Source organism: Vipera ursinii, assembly GCF_947247035.1.
Source record: "Vipera ursinii genome assembly, chromosome: 2".
Classification (NCBI taxonomy): domain Eukaryota; kingdom Metazoa; phylum Chordata; class Lepidosauria; order Squamata; family Viperidae; genus Vipera; species Vipera ursinii.
The window spans coordinates 73,475,629-73,494,048 of record NC_139513.1 but is presented as its reverse complement, the minus strand read 5'-3'; the positions used below and the strand labels follow the sequence as shown (position 1 = coordinate 73,494,048).

General features: G+C 41.2%; 1 protein-coding gene across 1 annotated transcript; it reads right to left on the bottom strand.

Annotated features, from left to right (window-relative positions):
• Window positions 1-1,633: 1,633 nt before the first annotated feature.
• CDC23 (cell division cycle 23) lies at window positions 1,634-16,602 on the bottom strand. Its single transcript, XM_083351807.1, has 16 exons — window positions 16,253-16,602; window positions 14,513-14,585; window positions 12,983-13,120; window positions 12,826-12,868; window positions 12,124-12,229; window positions 11,793-11,925; window positions 11,172-11,349; window positions 10,147-10,244; window positions 9,245-9,326; window positions 8,990-9,143; window positions 7,641-7,760; window positions 7,063-7,138; window positions 5,898-5,959; window positions 5,501-5,579; window positions 4,897-5,016; window positions 1,634-4,013 (listed from the first exon to the last, which is right to left on the bottom strand). The coding sequence occupies exons 1-16, from the start codon at window positions 16,417-16,419 to the stop codon at window positions 3,843-3,845; spliced, it is 1,800 nt and encodes a 599-aa protein (XP_083207933.1). The 5' UTR covers window positions 16,420-16,602; the 3' UTR covers window positions 1,634-3,842.
• Window positions 16,603-18,420: the final 1,818 nt, after the last annotated feature.

Genomic DNA, 18,420 nt, shown 5'->3' with positions numbered 1-18,420 from the left:
CAGCACGGAGATGGCATTGGTCGTGCTGGTGAATGATCTCTGGCGGGCTCAGGACATGGGTTGCTCCTCTGTCCTAGTCCTGTTAGATCTCTCAGTGGCTTTTGATACCATTGACCATGGTATCTTACTGCGGCGTCTCGGGGTTGGGAGTGGGGAGCACTGTTTTACAGTGGTTCTCCTCCTACCTCCTGGGCCGCTTGCAGTCGGTGTTCAACATCTATATGAAGCCACTGGGCGAGCTCATTCGTGGTTTCAGGGTGGGGTATCATCAGTACGCTTATGATACCCAACTTTTTCTTTCCACTCCGAACCAACCCAGCAATGCCCTCAACGTGATGTCCCCTTGCCTAGAGGCGGTCCGGGTTTGGATGGGGAGAAACAGGCTTCGACTCAATCCCAAGACTGAGTGGCTGTGCATACTGGCATCTCGGATGAACCAGTTTTGTCCATCTTTAACTATGGGGGGTGAGGTGTTACCCCACGTTGATAGGGCTTGCAACTTGGGCATCCTCCTGGATTCACGGCTCACTTTGGAAGATCATATAGGAGCTGTGACCAGGGGGGCTTTTGCCCAGGTTCACCTGGTGCGCCAGTTGCGGCCCTATCTGGACTGAGATGCCCTATGCACACTCATGCGCTCGTGACCTCCCGGTTAGACTACTGCAATGCTCTGTACATGGGGCTGCCCTTGAGGACCACTCGGAGTCTTCAGCTGGTGCAGAATGCGGCCGTGCGAGTTGTGATGGGAGTTTTCCGATACTCCCATGTAATACCTCTCCTCCGCGAGCTTCATTGGCTCCCGGTTGCCTTCCGGGTGAGATTCAAGGTGCTGGTGATGACCTATAAAGCCCTAAATGGCATGGGTCCGGGTTATCTTAGGGAGCACCTGCTGCCAGCATCAATCTCCCATCATCCTGTGCGCTCCCACAGGGAGGGCCTCCTTAGGGTGCCGCCGGTCAGTGAGTGCCGGCGGGTGATACCCAGGGGAAGAGCGTTCTCCGTGGGCGTGCCTGCCCTGTGGAACGACCTGCCTGTGGAACTCCAGACCGCCCCCGACCTTCGTTCGTTTCACCGGGACCTAAAAACCTGGTTGTTTGATTTATCTGGCCTGGCCTGAGGGGTTTTAATTTTTAATTTTTAAATTTGGGCTATTGTTATTTAATCCTATTTTAATTTTATCTTAACCTTTGTACTGTTTTAACTGTTTTTAACTTTGCCCTGTAAACCGCCCTGAGTCCTTCGGGAATAGGGTGGTATAGAAATCTAATTAATAAAATAAATAAATAATAAATAATTCAGAGGAAAGATTGTAGTTTTTTCAATCTGTTTTGAACAGTCGTGTGTAAAGATAACCTGTAAAGGACATTTTTCAACTTGATCCTTCCTCATTAAATACTATGTACATTGGAGCCATTGTTTTTAAGGTACACAACTGGAGTTTTCAACTTTCAGGCCATGGAACCTTTAAACAAAACCCGGGCCTCTGATCCAGAGGCAAAGCTCTAGCGATAGATAATTGGCAGGGTTTGCATGAACATTTCCCCCCATAGTCTCATGGAACCCCATGAAGGAGTTCTATAGAACAGTCTGAAAATTCTACTGATGTTTCTGGTTAAGATTTTTTAAAAACCCACGCCACATGCTTAATGTATGTCAAACAATAGACATAGTTGAGCAGATGCAAAGGACTATGTATACTCTTTCCTGAGCATGTAAACCATAAGCTAATCAGAACTTCATAACTTGCAACTTGTTCAAAAGCAGAAAACAAGTTCCCCTCCATTTTATTTTTTTCTTCAACCAGCTGGCTTTTCATATGGCAAAATGTTCTGTTAAGAGCATAATACATACAGGGCTATTTCAAGAAATATCTTTGAGAACATTAACTGCACAAATGTACTGTTTTTCAGAAAAATCCTGGGCCATGAAATCCGATTGGCTCCAATATTCCTCTTCAGTGCCTAAATCATCAACTACACTCAATACAAAGAATGTGCAAAATCCTGATTGAATGGTGTACTTGCAAGCATATTGCTAAGCACATTGATTTAATTTTCATGGCAAGTTTCCAGTACAGTATTTAGATTTTGATAATCATGTGAGGCATTAGTTCATGAAATAATTTGCAGCAATCCAAGGCTAGAGGAGGGATACATCTAGAACACCAACACAATTCTGATTATTTTGCAGGAAGCGTCTTGTGCACAAACTTATTGATTCTGATCTGGAAATAAATAGATCTGTCAAGGTTGAAGCTTTGGCAGCTAGGTGCCTCTGCGTTTCATCTTGCCTTTAGATTAAGGGGGTGGGGAAAGAGAATGTTCCTTTCAAGTCGTTTAAATGGAGAAATGAAGCCTCTTCAATTCAGCTGGAGACCATGAGAGGCTGAAGCCTTGTCAAGGACACCATAACAGGTGCAGATTTGAAACAGATGGTTCCCATAACAAAGTGAACTTGTTAATATGTATTACGTAAGATGTTGGGGGTTTGGCTAGGAGAATTATTGTTTAAATCTATGAACTGGTGTTGGAATCTCAGAGCTAGTTTTTCTTCAACATAATCAAGCTGTGTATTCAATAAACAGTAAGCTTTTCAGAAACGAAGTGAACCTGGACTTTTATTTGGATTCTTGAGCTGGATGTTGACAAGATCTGCTATTCAAAGGGTGGCAGTCTGGCTTCAGTTTCTACTAGTATAACAAGGCACCGAATTTAATGACTGCCATACAGTACAAGAGTGGGTTGAATTATTTTACAATTATAGAAATATGGGATATTTCAGATTACTTCTACTTTATTTATAAGAATTATTTTATGATTAGATGATCCAAGCAATTATGGATGGTGGCTGAACTAACTATATAGCTTATTTGTATGATAAATTTGGAAGGCTGTTTACCATGTTGAGTGTCCTTGAGGAGGAGGAAGATTAAAGTTCTAAATATGAATACTGAAGCCTCAACATCTTTGAAACAGGTCAGAAGTCATAAATCTGATTTCTTGAAAATATACTGATAAAAACATGGTAATGGTAGATAACCTGATTCTTCACCACACAAAAATTGTTTTATGCTTCCTGAATTCTAACAGATATGGCATTTAAAGACTGGTCGCAATCATTAGGTTACAATAACAGAGTCATTGTTTAAACCGAACATTTACAAGCTGCTAAATCAAAGAAATGAATGGATTTGCTCTCAAGTAATTTCCTCTGCTTCTTGATCAACAAAAGATTAACTAAAATAGTCTACAATTTCTAGAGCCCATGTGGGAAAGCAGTAACACTGCACCTGCTGGCATACAATATACCCACCACTTTATGTTACCAGTTTCAGCCTGGCATTATTACACTGAATTAGATGTGACCTATTCCCTTTTCCATCCACGTTCTCTACCTTGTTGCTCCTGTAAGGTAAACTTTTATTAGTCACATAATCAAAAGACAAAGTCATCTGCTCACAGACGCTCCTTTTCAATTTCAAACAAATGTGATACTGTTTCACATATGCAAATCTGATAAACTTGCATCTTAACCACAACATCCTCCGAAAGGAATGCGATGAAGAAAGGAACAGAAAACAACCCCACAGCCAGTGTAAAGAAGGGTTTTCTCTCTCACCCACATGGGTGCCAGACTTGTAAGAAGACTGAGATGTACGTGAACTCAGCTCGCTGCACGGTCTGAGCTATTACCATTTCATGGCTACAATACAATAGACAAGTCATCCTCAGCAACGTGAGGTCATCCATCTGAATTGAATACAACAGCCTTCCTCCAGAGAAAGGCCCAGTTTACAACAGGATCATCCTGTCAACTGAGCCAGCACAGAAAGGTAGTTCAGTTCAAGGGGTAATGTTAGACAAATTCAGTGGGGACACTCGGCGGGTTGGAGTGTTGTTGGCAGAGAGTGAAGAAGGAAGCAGGAAAGGTGTGGCTGCCTCTGTAGTTGATGTCTCCCCTTGATTTCGTAACTGTAAGATTTGTCGCAAAAGAGCCTTCCCCTCTTCTCTTGTCTAGAAAGAAAAGCCAGATGCATGAGGAAAGAAAAAGGGAGGATGCTGATATAAAACAGGTCATAGGCAAACCAAGCTAAATTACAACTAAACCAATAGGTAAATGCTTCATATAAAGAATGTATACACACACACAAAAAAGGTGGAAAAAAGGATATATAGGAAAGGTAAATCTCATGTGCATATGGGAATATTACAATATCACTCTCCTTAGTCCATTAAATAGCTGAATGGCAGCTTAGTAGAGGTGAATTCTGCAGACAGCTAGCTACATGCTGCCTTTTGTATTGATCATATGTGATGGAGGAGGCAGCTAAATGAATATTTCTTGTAATGGCCTATATCCTCTCTGGGATCTGTCAGTAGTAATTTAAAGAACTTCATTCTCTGATAAGAAAGAAAAGCAATAGGCCCAGTGTTATATTTGCCACCATTTTAATAGCCAAAAGTTTGCAAATTGCAAATACGTGAATGTCTGAATAAACCAAAGAACTATTTGGAAGAAGTACTTCAGACCCCGTAGAATAAATTTTTGTCAAGATCTCATTGGCTGCAGTTTTGTTATCTATTAGTTAAGCTGGAATGGAATTCCTGAAAATAATAAGGGCCATCTCTACTAAATAATTATTTATTCATTCACTAAATTTATTTGCCATCCACCTCGCCAGAGGGCATTATTTTTTTACCATCTTAAGTTAAAGCAGTAGCTCTGCCAGATTAATTTTAGATATGAATTACACCAAGCCTGGAGGACACAGCTTCTGGCCTAGCCACAAATGAAGGGGGAGAAGTGAGCCATACATTAATGATGTATACATACATATGGGGACAGGTATAAAGCCCCAGTGAAAAATTGTCCACTTAAACTGTAGCGGTTACTCACATCATTGAAGGCGCAGCATTTCTGAGCACAGACTGAGGCTTCATCCCAGAGCTTACACTTGAAGTAATACTGAGCCAAGTAGCGGAAGGCGGTGCTTACTTCCAAGTTCTCCCCTATTTCCTGGGATACAATATAGGTACACCCATTCGTTCAGCAACCATTCAAGGTCACAACTAAATGTTTCAGCTATAGTTGGAAAAAAAATGACTTAACACGAGTCTTCAAAATTCTGGCCAGCTCAGCACCCTCAAAGTGTGGGCCACCTGCAATTATAACCGTCCCCATGCCTACTTGTGGGCACCTTCCACACACCCATGGCACTCCCCTCCCTGCTCCCTAGCACCTGCCTGCGGTAACCCCCAGCTTGCTTGCTGGGAACTCCCATCTCTTCTCACCCAACAACCTGCACAATCCTGGGGTTATGATGGCAACTGCGACTACTGGGACTGCAACTGCAAAGTGATGCGGTCAGGTGACATCACAGTTTACAACAGAAAATCCAGTCCCAATTCCACCGTAAGCCAAGGACTACCTGTAAGGACTTTTAGGATTTCCCTATATTTCCCCTCTTGTGCTCTCCCAAACTTATTTAGAGCTGACTTACCCCACAAGAATAGATATCTTGGATGTATTTGATATAGCACTGGGCAGCTTGTTCTGATTCATTCAACTGCTCATGAAGCCTAAGAAAAGACACAAGTGGTAAGAGGATGCTCGTGACTGAGGATAAAAGGATCAGCTGAGCAGGAGGTACCAACTCAGCATTATACTTTTGAGTACAAAGCTGTAGGACATGATTCACTCCGCAAGGGGCTTTTAGGTAGAAGCCTATAATGTTAATGACACATGAACTGCATTTCTACAGAAAAATACCCGTGGCACAATGATGTATCCACTGCCCATGTGCCTTTACAAGCCCCACTTTCTCTTTTATTTTAAAACAGAAACATTCCAGACTTAATAGAGAAAGTAAGGCAAGGGAAATGCAATGCCATACTCACTTTGCTAGCTTCACCAGTGCCATTTTTTCCACATCCCCTACAGCATATGCTCTCCAGTAACACTGTCAAGAATAAAAGCAAAGATCAAGTAAAGAATATTAAACTATTAAACTTGTATGCCACCCAACTCTCCACATCTTTGGGCTCCAGATTCAGGTGGCAAAATGCACACTCACTGTTTGTTACCGTCACCATGTGACATTTCCCCCCCCCACACACACACACCAGTGAGTAAGCTAGTTAAAATGTATCAGGGATGTCACATAAATTATTTTATAGATGATCAAATCCATTTCCTTTTGTTGATGGCTCATATACTGATTGCTGCACAGCAAAAAATTACTTTTGAATTATTGGTCAGGGGTTGGTGTAAAAGATTACGGAATTTTGCATTTTCTGGGACACTTAACATCATAGATCAGACTAGCAAATGGGGTTAATATAAAAATGATTCTTTTGCAATCGTATTGTTTGTTATATTTGCCAACCAGTCCTTGTTCAGCCTGGGCAAAAATATCCCAAACATCAGCACAAATTGAGCAACACTATTATAATAAAAAATCTTTTTGACAACTACAAATACTAATTATGTTTAGGATTTTCACTGATTCTGATGTAATATTTATATTAAGATATTCTGACTGCATTTTGTAACTTTATTATCGGGACTTGGTAATGAAAATATAACACTAAGTTTGAGTGACAATTCTTTTTCTTCATACTGGAATAGAATTTAGGATATGAAGCAATAAGAAAGGACTGGTCCCTATTATATTGGGGCATGTGGAAGTGTGAAAATAAATGTACATCATAATCAAATTTTTCATTCCACTCTAGGAAGGACTTGATGCTTTTTGTCCCCTTTCTTAAGATAGATAGCCTAGCCCAGCGGTAGGCAACCTTGGCTCTTTTATGACTCATGGACTTCAACTCCCAGAATTCCTGGCTGACTCAGGAATTCTGGGAGTTGAAGTCCATGAGTCATAAAAGAGCCGAGGTTGCCTACCCCTGGCCTAGCCATATGACCTACTTCTCACAAACCATTCTCAAAGGATGATGCACAGACTAGGGCAACATAATACATGCAATAATTCCCCTATCTGCTTCCCCATGGATCCACAAATCCCCCCCTTCCCCCCCCAAAAAAATTTGTGTTTTCTAGTACCTTTTTGGCTTCTACTAGCTGATTTAATTTTTCATAACATTCTCCAAGTGCAACAAGCATACGGGAATCATTGGGTCTGCGAAAAACACAAGATACCTAGCTGACAAAAAGATTAAAATCATTTAAAATCATCTATAGCTTGCTGAGCACTTGCCTTCACCACAAAGTTAAAAAATTAAAGACCTGTCAGATTTTGGCAGTGGTATTTTTCAGATTTAACTATTGGAAAAATTTCCTCCAATATCAACTAATTTCATAGCTTTATTTACCACACTGGGCCAAAAGAAAAAAAACCTGTAGGTTAGCACTGAATAAGCACAGGACTTATTTTCCCACAATAATTAGTTTATGAAATTGATATCTTTAGTAATTCTTTGTAATTTATACTCCTTTGCCTTTAATAAAGCTAATAGTCAACACTGAAAACCAAGGTTTTATCATTTGCAGGGCATTATTCTTTATAAACAGATACTTCCAAATAAATAATTGATTTCATATATAATAATTTAACTTCACATACCAAGGATAGTTGATTTTAAAAAATACAGCAATAGGGATAACTATGCTCGCTGTTTTACCTGAGTTGATGGGCTCGCCGGTAATAATACAGGCAGTAAAATGGCATCTTGAGAATCTCATATGTTTGCCCCAGGCCATACCATGCCCGGTAGTCTCTTTTATTCACTTCAATGGCATGTCTAACAAGAGGGCATTTGAAGAAAAAAAAAAGTAATATAGTTAAAATCATCATATAGGTTTCTTTATTTTGGAAAGAAATGAATTACATGTGAGGGAGGGGAAAGCAAAATAAGTGGCAAGAATTCTCTATAGTAGCTTCCACTTTATGAAACTCTCTCCTGCCAAGGGAACAAACAGCTGCCCTTTGTTTTCCTAAGTAAGAGAAAACAATCCTATTTCCTGTCATTTTTCCCCCTACGCAGGCTGTGGGCACCATAATTATAAAAGGTAAAGGTAAAGGTTCCCCCGCACCAACAGGCTGAAAAATAGCTTTTATCCGTGGGCTGTTAGGCTTTTAAATGGGATATAATCTCTGTGAACTTATGCAGAATTGACTTGGGAGGCCGGTGTGTGGTGTAGTTGGTTCACATGGTGTGGTAGGATGGAGGGTTTGTTGTCACTGTGTGTTGGGGGGAGAGAGCACAGGGGGAGGCTCAGCTAATCTCAATGTACACATGTTGTACTTTGACAATAAAGGTTTATTATTATTCACATGCCTGCTAGTTGTTTCCGACTCAAGGGGCCGGTGCTCATCTCCGTTTCAAAGCTGAAGAGCCAGCGCTTGTCCAAGGACGTCTCCGTAGTCACGTGGCCGGCATGACTAGACGCCAAAGGCGCGCGGAACGCTGTTACCTTCCCACCGTAGTGGTTCCTATTTTTCTACTTGCATTTTTACGTGCTTTCGAACTGCTAGGTTGGCAGAAGCTGGGACGAGTAACAGGCGCTCACTCTGTTACATGGCACTCGGGATTTGACCCGCCAAACTGCCGACCTTCTGATCGACAAGCTAAATAGATTGCTTTCAGTAAATAATTTTTTTTCTATAAAAGAGCTGTGCTGGCAGAGTGGTTAGAAAGGCAGTATTGCAGGCTAATTCTGCTGACTCCCAGCAGTTCATTTCTGACTGGCTCAAGGTTGACTCAGCCTTTCAACCTTTTGAGGTTTGTAAAATGAGGATCCAGATTGTTGGGGGGGCAATATTATGCTGACTCTGTAAACTGCTTAGAAAGAGCTCTAAAGCACGGTGAAGTGGTATATAAGTATAAGTGCTGTTGCTATTGCTATAAATCTTTTCTCATTGGATGCCCAGGGCATTTAGTTTGGGACAGGGTAAAATTTCTGTAAAAGGTGACATCCAGTTAAAGCAATTCCAAACCCAGGCAATTGAGCTTGACTCTTCCACACATACCTGTATGCTTGAATAGCTGCTGATGTATTTTTCATCTCCATGTATTCATGCCCCATAAGGGTCCATGCTCCAAGATATCGAGGATTCAGCTTCAGTGCTCGCTGGAAATAGAGGGCTGCTTTCTCATGCTGGGAACGCAAACTGTAATAGTTCCCTAAGTTAAATAATAATAATAATAATAATAGCTTCACTGGCACTGTTTAAGAGGGGGAAAAAATCAGTTTCTTCAAGAAAAGAAAATGCAAAGTTTCTCACCAATTACACAGCAAGTTTCTACACGATACTTGTCAATCTCACATAGGTTATGGGCCAAATAGCTCAATTCGGGCTTCATACCCTAGTAAGGGGGGGGAGGAGTGGGGGGAAAAATGAAAATTTACTCCGCTGCAAAAGGAAATTAGGAAAAACAGTAGTTCAGGTCTCAAATTCAGCCACTTGGTTAACTACCTAGTTCACCTTAAGAATTTGACTGTGCCACACTACAATTGTAGAAATAAATCCATCAAGCGAGCTCCACTAATATGTTACTGTTTTTTTCTAGATAACCAAGCAAAGAAAGGCATAAGAATACACCACAACCTGATTTGATTATTGTAGCAATATTGTAACCCAGGGGTCTTCAAACTTGGCCCCTTGATGACTTGTGGACTTCAACTCCCAGATTTCCTCAGCCAGGCATAAAAGGGCCAAGTCTGAAGACCCCTGTTGTAACCGAATAACACAAGCATTATATTATCTAGTTTTCAGTAAAGCCACAGCAAATGACAGCATTAGATAACCGGACGATTTTGGAAAGAGATAAGCAAGATCAGACATTAGTACTTGGAGAAGATGGGAAGGCAAACAACCATCCTGAAATGACCCATGTTGCCAAGAAAACCTATATGGATGTATCAAAGTGAGCACCAGCTTGATTTAAAGGGATCTTGATTTTCAGCAAAAGTGTAAGATGTTTTAGTGATTTGGAATGTTTGAAAACTATCTGTAGTAAAGTCACATGCAACTGTCTGCGTATGTCCTCCCTTCACTGCTTTTTGTCCTCTTCTCCAGCACTTTGATGCAGGAAGATGGTCTGCATCTTTCTATATCCAAATATGTGTATGTTAGCTAATCGGGAGTATTTTGTTAAAATATGGCTGAGAAAAAAAGGTACTTACTCTGACATAAAGCAAGTTGGAGAAGGTATCCATATTTTCTATCCTGAAAGGGTCTTGTTTTCTTAGTTCATTAAAGATGGATAATGCCTTGTCGATATCTGAAGAAAAAGCAACACGACGTGATCATAAATGATTTAGATGAGGAAATAGAAGGAGAACTCATCAGATTTGCAGACAACACCAAACTGGCAGGGCTAGCCAACACCCCAGAAGATAGGCTCAAGATCCAGATGGATCTCGACAGATCTGAACACTGGGGCCTAACTAACAAAATGAAAATCAATAGCAACAATGATGATTAAGGAGCTGGAGGCTAAAATATATGAAGAATGGTCACAGGAATTTGGTATGTCTAGTCCAGTGAAAAGAAGGACTAGGGGTGACATGATAACAGTGTTCCAATATTTGAGGGGCTGCCACAAAGAAGAAGGGGTCAAGCTATTTTCCAAAGTACCAGAAGGCAGGACAAAAAGCAAGGGATGGAAACTAATCGAGATGAGAACCAAGCTAGAACTAAGGAGAAATTTCCTGACAGCGAAAACAATTAACCAGTGGAATGGCTTGCCTTCAGAATTAGGGGTTCTCCATCACTGGAGGTTTTAAAGAAGAGATTGGACAGTCATTTGTCCAGAATGGTATAGGGCAGGGGTAGGCAACCTTGGCTCTTTTATGACTCGTGGACTTCAGCATAGCTGGCTCAGGAATTCTGGGAGTTGAAGTCCACGAGTCATAAAAGAGCCAAGGTTGCCTACCCCTGGTATAGGGTCTCCTGCTTGAGCAGGGGGGGTTGACTAGAAACAGGAGACTCCAACCTTGGCAACTTTAAGACTTGTGGACTTCAACTCCCAGAATTCCTCAGCCTCCCAATTCTGGGAGTTGAAGTCCGCAAGTCTTAAAGTTGCCAAGGTTGGAGACCCCTGGACTAGGAGACCTCCAAGGTCCCTTCCAACTCTATTATTCTGATCAGCGCATAACGGAACTGAAAAGGAGACCTTCCCACACCAAGCCTAAAAAGATTCACTGACCTCGGATGTTATGATAGGCCACTGCAATCTGGGAGATTATGTAGGTGCTCTTGGAAAACCCAACATCTATGAGACTCTGGTACTTCTGCAAGGCCTCCTCTATCAGCTGTAGCTCTGTGTATATGTGTGCCAGGAAGAACTCCTTCATCCAGGTATCTGGCAAGGACAGGAACTTCAGCTGGCAGCAAGCACCAAATAGAAGAGGAAGACACTTAGAGAAGGAGTCTATAGTACCTCCCCTGAACTGTAGGAATCACTGTGCTTGCTCATCTTCAGAAGGGATTAAGGTTAAAAACCTCCAAAGCTATTTAGTATTTATTGGCGTATAACACGCACCGGCGTATAACACGCACCTCATTTTAAAAAGGAAATTTCAGGAAAAAAACCTTAAATTATATCGACGTATAACACGCACACATCATTTGCCCCCTATTTTCAGGAAGAAAAAGTGCGTGTTATACGCCAATAAATACAGTATTTACTTATGTTAGCTAGATTTATTTTATTTTATTCTTCATCAGAAAAGCACCGTGAACAATACCAAATCTAGGTCAGCCAATGCTTAATGACCAAGCCATGGGAGAAAACAAAGACTGGGCATGAAGTTATCCCACCATTTACCGTCTCTTTGTCTGTGATCAAGTTACAAAGCTCCAGCCAGGCTCCCCAATGCAATGGCAGGATATGGGTTGCTTCAACAAACACATCAATAGCCTCTTTCACTAGATCCAGTTTTCGCAACACAACTCCATACCTAATGGGACACAAAGGCAAAGACTGAAAAAAAAAAAACCTCTGCAATCGTGTTGCCCCGATTTATGACGCTGCACAATGAATGGCAAACAAGTAAATGGAAAAAAAAAAGCTTTGCTATTTTCACAATTTCTGCTTCACGTCGGAATGCAAATGCTTGTATATAGCTTACGTTACTCGTTGTCTCATACAAACTTACAGATAAAGTCCAAATCCATCCAATTCTCGGGCTTTATGCTTCTTGCTAAGTTCAACTCTTAATTCTCTCAGAACTTCATTCTTCACCTGTCCCTTCTCTAAGGGACCTGTAGAGGAAGAAAACTGCCTTTTACTATAATTGTCACCTTTTCCGCACTGTCATACAATCATAGTTTGCATGTTAACAATGGATGTGTAATTTACAACTTCACATCCTTCCAATTTGTAGCTAGTTCAGAAGTGCTTTATATTTCAGGTGATAAAATAGTCTTTCTCAGGCTTTCAAAATCTCTTACACAGCAATTAGGGATAAAACACATATACCGTATCTGCACCATTTAGATCAGGGGTCTTGAACTTGGCCCTTTTATGACTTGTGGACTTCAACTCCCAGAATTCCTCAGCCAGGTATGCTGGCTGAGGAATTCTGGGAGTTGAAGTCCACAAGTCATAAAAGGGCCAAGTTTGAAGACTCCTGATTTAGATTATCTGGTCTGGAATTTATTAACTCTGAGCTACATCGTTTTCAGTGTTATACTGTGTTAGGCTATTGTGTTTTTCATAATAGTGCCCTATTGAGAATTGATTTTTCTGCCTAGCTATGCTAAGAACTGCAGCCTTCCTCTAAAGAATAATATGCCTAAGAAATTGCATATCAACAATCAAACAAAGTCATATGAAAGATTTACCTTGGATTCCTTACCTAGACTATCCACTGTCTCATCATCTTTCTTTTTCTCACCAGACTGAAAACAAAGAACAATTAATTTGAGATTAAGCAAGGGTAGATCATACTATATTCTCACATTTATCACACTGATCTGACCATCAGAAACAGAAAGGAAGTAGTTTTAGCTCACCAGGTATCTGGAGTACATATACAAAAAATAGGCTTTGGGGCTCTTGCAATTTCTTAAAAAGTAGGCTGCTCTGTCATATTCTTTTAGATCAAAGTAAGATTTGGCAAGAGTGTAAGCATCCAGATCGCAAGCATCTTCCTGTGGGAAAAAAGAAAGCGGCGTTAAACAGCTCCATAACAAATGATACATCGCTGGAAGGGGAAGCTTGTGGGAAAGAACATATTTTTCTTGAACATCAGGCTTCCCTTAAAAGTGGGAAAACCTATCCCTTTCCAAGAGTACTGAATTACAATCAACATAGCCTGGACATACTGAGGCTTGCTAGGAGTTTGTAGTTCAATAACATTTGGAAGACCACCTGTTCCCAACTTCTATTATAAACAGCAACATTAAACTGTGAATTTAATAAATTAATTAAATCATGAATTTTCAAACTGTATTGGCTACAACAAAATAAGATTTGTGCTTCTCTGAGAATGATTAATGTAGATTTAATAATAAATGGTCCCCGGTGGCACAATGGTTAGAATACAGTATTGCAGACTAACTCTGCCCACAGCCAGAAGTTTGATCTTGACTGGCTCAAGGTTGACTTAGCCGTTCATCCGTCCGAGGTCGGTAAAATGAGGACCCAAATTGTTGGGGGCAATATGCTGACTCTGTAAACTTAGAGAGTGCTATAAAGCTCTATGGAGCAGTATGTAAGTTTAAGTACTCTTAAATAGTTGTGTGCAAAATTTAGCAAATCAGGCCTACACTATGTTTGGAACATAAGAAATCACTTTCAGAAAATCTATTTTTATAAAACTACAAACAATTCTAGAATAGCTGGGCTATGAGAGAAAAATGAAACATTCAATAGAATACCAGGACATCTTAAAATTTGCCCAAAATATTATGCTTCAGGAATGAAAATCAAAAGTAATTATCATACACAACTAAAAATATAGTTGCACATATTGTTACATAAAAATTATTTAAAGTCTGAAACCCTTTCCCACAAATCATTTACTAATGATCGAGCAATAAATATAAATGAAGTACAAACTAAAAGTTCACTTCACCCTCTTTTTCACAAAAAGAATTATCATCTCTTTTGAGATAATGAGGATTTACCAGTCTCAATACAGTCTAAAATCCATTCCATCAGGCTGAAGGCTAAGATCTTACTTTATTAAACTGATTCCTGAGTATTTTTGTTTTCCCAACTCATCAATTTTCTTTTTCATATCTTTTTTTAAAAATTGTAATCCTAATGCCAACAACGATTTTTACTTGCTCAATAAGTAGTACTGGGAGCTGTTCAGGCTAAAAATTTTCAAACAAACAATAGGTCAGATACACACAATACGATCATAACTAAAAATTATGTTCAATGAAACATTCACAAGTAAATTTGGGGCTGCAGGCTTAGCAACTAACTTGCATATATCACCAACTATTAATATACAATGTCCCTAGATGTTACAATGTCATTGGAGTAATCATTTTTAGTTTAATATTATAGACAATACAGACAATTATCCATACCTCTGTAAGTTCGGGAACAGGAGGCAGTTCATTCAAGGGTAGAGGGTCCAAGGCAAAGGCCAGTTCTGAGGCCCTGCAACAATAACATCTACTGTGTTAGAGCAAACACTGCTTATAAACTGCCTGGTTAATTGTAACATATTGTCTAAGTTTATACAATATCATTTCCTCAGTTCTGGCTGGACAGTCTGTAAACCAGTTCTTGGCTTGCAACTCAGTTTACATCTTAGCATGTTTTCTAAAGTCAATCAATTACAGATTATTCAATAAATCCCAATCAAACAAATTACAGCTCATTGTGTATGAACCCAGCAATCATAGACTCATACAAAAACTCCCTTTGGTGTATAACTTCACACTCAAGGAAGCTGTTCCAGCTGCAACTCCTACCTTAAAAGCTGCAAATCTATAGGCTGCTTGCTAAAATTTATTATTTTATTTATTTATTTATTCGGTTTATATACCGCCCTACTCCTGAAGGACTCAGGGCGGTTTACAAGGCAAAATTTAAAAACAATACAATATAAAATTAAAATAAAATTAAATTAAGTCTAGCCCCAAAAAATTAAAATCACAATTTAAAAACATTAAAACCCCTCAGTCCAGACCAGATAGCTCAAAGAGCCAGGTTTTTAGGTCCCGGCGAAATGAACGAAGGTCGGGGGGGCAGTCCGGAGTTCCGTTGGCAGTTGATTCCATAGGGATCAAAATGCTATGATGAGCAGGACCTAGATCAGGGGTGTCAAACTCAATTTCATTGAGGGCCACATCAGCATTGCGGTTGCCCTCAGGAGGCCAGGTGGGTGTGGCCTACTGGGTGGGCGTGGCTAAAGTGTGTATGGCCTACTGGGTGGGCATGGCCAGCTCTACATCGTTCGCATTAAGGGTGCCTATGGGGGGCCTGGGCAGGAGTGGGACAGATCTGAGGGTCTCTGGCAGAAGGAGGGTCTCTGGGCCAGGGCCAAGGCAGTGGGGGCCGTTCCCTCACTGTTTCCAGGATGGCTTCAGGGGCCGCATGAAACCACTTCGCGGGCCGGATCTGGCCCCTGGGCCTTGTTTGACATGTCTGACCTAGATTGTTGGGGGCAATATGCTGACTTTGCAAATCGCTTAGAGAGGGCTGTAAAACACTGTGAAGCGATATATAAATCTAAGTGCTATTGCTATTGTTTATAAACTGAATAGAATTTGTTTTGTACCCACCCACCTACCCCAAACGCCACAGGCCTGTTAAGGAATTCAATAGGGCGGTCCCATTATTTCTGAGACTTGACCAACTGCCTGCCTTGATTCTGATTGCCTATGTGTCATCAAGTCGTTTTCGGCTCTTAGCAATCGCACAGCAAATGCCCGCACAAGTCAAACTGCATAAAGCAGGGATCTTCAAACTTGGCCCCTTTTATGACTTGTGGACTTATTTATTTATTTTATTGCATTTATATACCGCCCTTTCCCTGAGGACTCAGGGCGGTTTACAGGGAGTTAAAAAACCAGCAATACAAAAGTTAAAACCAATTTTAAAAAGATTAAACTAACCCTGTGCAATTAAACTCAGAATTCCTCAGCCAGGGGTTGAAGTCCAAAAGTCATAAAAGGGCCAGGTTTGAAGACCCCTGGCATAAAAGCATCCTCACCACCTCCCGCTCGCCAACTCAAAGCCTCCCGCCTTATCACCACCTCCCGGCACATCGGAACAGCAGCCTACAAAAGTCCTTCCTCCTAGGCGCCGCCGCCCCGTACCATTTCCCACTATGCTGAAGGCCGCGTTCCCGACTCCGTTCCGCCACATCTAGCAGCTGTTTCTTGATCTCCCGCAAGTCGGAGAAATCCGCACAAGCGAAGTCGGCTATCGGCACCGAAACCGACGCTCCCGCCGCCATCTTCCCAGCGTCCCCAGCTCCGGCCATCGGAGCGCGCGCGCCACGCCAAACTCGGAAAGCTATTGGAGGATTCGTTCTTCTCTTCTTTGCCCTCGGTGACTAATAGCAACGGAGGGAACCGAAATTCTGAGTATTCATTGGCTGAGAGATGACAGGGGTCGAGGAAGAGAGGTTGGCGTAAGGGACGCTCTCTCCTTCACGTGCGAAGGGCTACGTCGAGATCTGGCGCCCGTCCTGGTTTTTGTTGGGGGTGCCTGTGTGAAGGTGGGAGGGTCGTATCTGTTGGGAATGCGCATGACCCTCCTGTAAAACGCTAGCCCAGGGGTCTTCAAACTTGGCCCTTTTATGACTTGTGGACTTCAACTCCCAGAATTCCTCAGCCAGGCAGGCTGGCTGAGGAATTCTGGGAGTTGAAGTCCACAAGTCATAAAAGGGCCAAGGTTGAAGAGCCCTGCGCTAGCCGGATAGAAGGGTTGTTGGTGGGGCTGAAAAATAGCTTTTATCCGTGGCTGTTAGGCTTTTAAATGGGACATAATCTTATGCAGAATTGACTTGGGAGGCCGGTGTGTGGTGTAGTTGGTTCACATGGTGTGGTGGGATGGAGGGTTTGTTGTCACTGTGTGTTGGGGGGAGAGAGCAGGGGGGGGGGAGGCTCAGCTAATCTCAATGTACACATGTACTTTGACAAAAAAGGTTTATTTATTTATTTATTTATTTTCCGTGTCTGGCTGAAAGGTGTGTGGTGACGTGACTATTACTGTATCTGTAAAATCATCGTCCCCATCATCCCCAACTTTCTGAGCCCCACTAAGCCCCCGTGACTCTTTTTTCCATAGGCACAGAAAATTCTTATAAATAACCAAAAATTTAAATTTAAAATTTTGAAGAACTACTAAGTCAAGAAATGGGAGAATTAAAAGGAAAGGTACATTTGATTTAATTCAATCTTATGCCATCTTAACTCAACTTAATATCACTTTCCACTGATTTGTTTACCATCTCATCCTTTCCTAGAGCCAGGCTTTTGGTCTCTGCCTAAATCCCATAGGAATTATCATTTCCAAACATTCGGTTAAGTTGAATTAAATACTTGAATTGATAAATTGAATAAATACGGCTAATATTATGGTTTCCAATAATTTCAGACGTTCTCCTTTTCCACAGAGTTATAATTCAGCAGCAACTTATGGAGGATCTCTACTTGCCCCAGATAGGCATCTTATTTCTGCCTGGCCACTAGACATTGGAGGAGAATCTTTTGTACCCTCATCTACCTCATTTAATGCCAGCCCCAGCTTCCTGCTCATATTTATGTTTGCCAGTGCTGGGATGCGTCCATTTCATTGCCATTAGTCTCAGTTTTCTTTTTTCTTTTAAATGAGTGTGGTCAATGTAATTTGGTGATATTGTCTACATTTATCACTGATTTGTTTATCATCCCATCTTTTCCCAAGGGTCAAGCTTTTCGTTTCTGCCTGAACCCAACGGAAATTCCTTTTCCAAGCACACATTTTTCTCTCTTTAGCAAAGTGCATTGAGAGGAAAGGGGTGGGGAGGCAGGGTAACAAGAATGCCAGCAACTGAACTAATTGCCAGTATCAACATACATTAGGGCAAGACTTTCCTCATTTTCTTTTTTACTACTTTTCTATGAACTATCAAACTAGTGGGCATTAGGAGCTTGGAGAAGGCCATCTTTTGAACTGATATCAGTCTGAGAACTGAGCCATGTGTACTTGATGATATGGTTTGCAGCCAGTAAAAACATAACTAGAGGTACACCCCTGGTCTCTTGCAAACCCTACATCAAATGCTTGGAGATCAAACAGCAAACACTGCTGATTTTCAGCAGCATGATTTGTTGCTTATTTTGTATGCAAAACAAAGGGGCAAAATAAATATATTAGGTCTTATTACTCTTAGAACAATTGTTTTGCCTCCTTTATTTCTTCCACCCTCAAGCAAAAAAAAAAGTCCCCAAATTTCTGGCCTAACCATTCAGTAGGTTTCTGGATTTGTTCAAAGTCC

Coding starts and splice junctions, on each gene's coding strand:
- CDC23 (XM_083351807.1), bottom strand. CDS start 16,419: ATGGCCGGAGCTGGGGACGCTGGGAAGATGGCGGCGGGAGCGTCGGTT. Junction 13,121..14,512: donor CTGTTCCCGAACTTACAGAG/GTATGGATAATT, acceptor TTTTTCCCACAG/GAAGATGCTTGCGATCTGGA. Junction 9,327..10,146: donor CCAACTTGCTTTATGTCAGA/GTAAGTACCTTT, acceptor CCCCCTTACTAG/GGTATGAAGCCCGAATTGAG.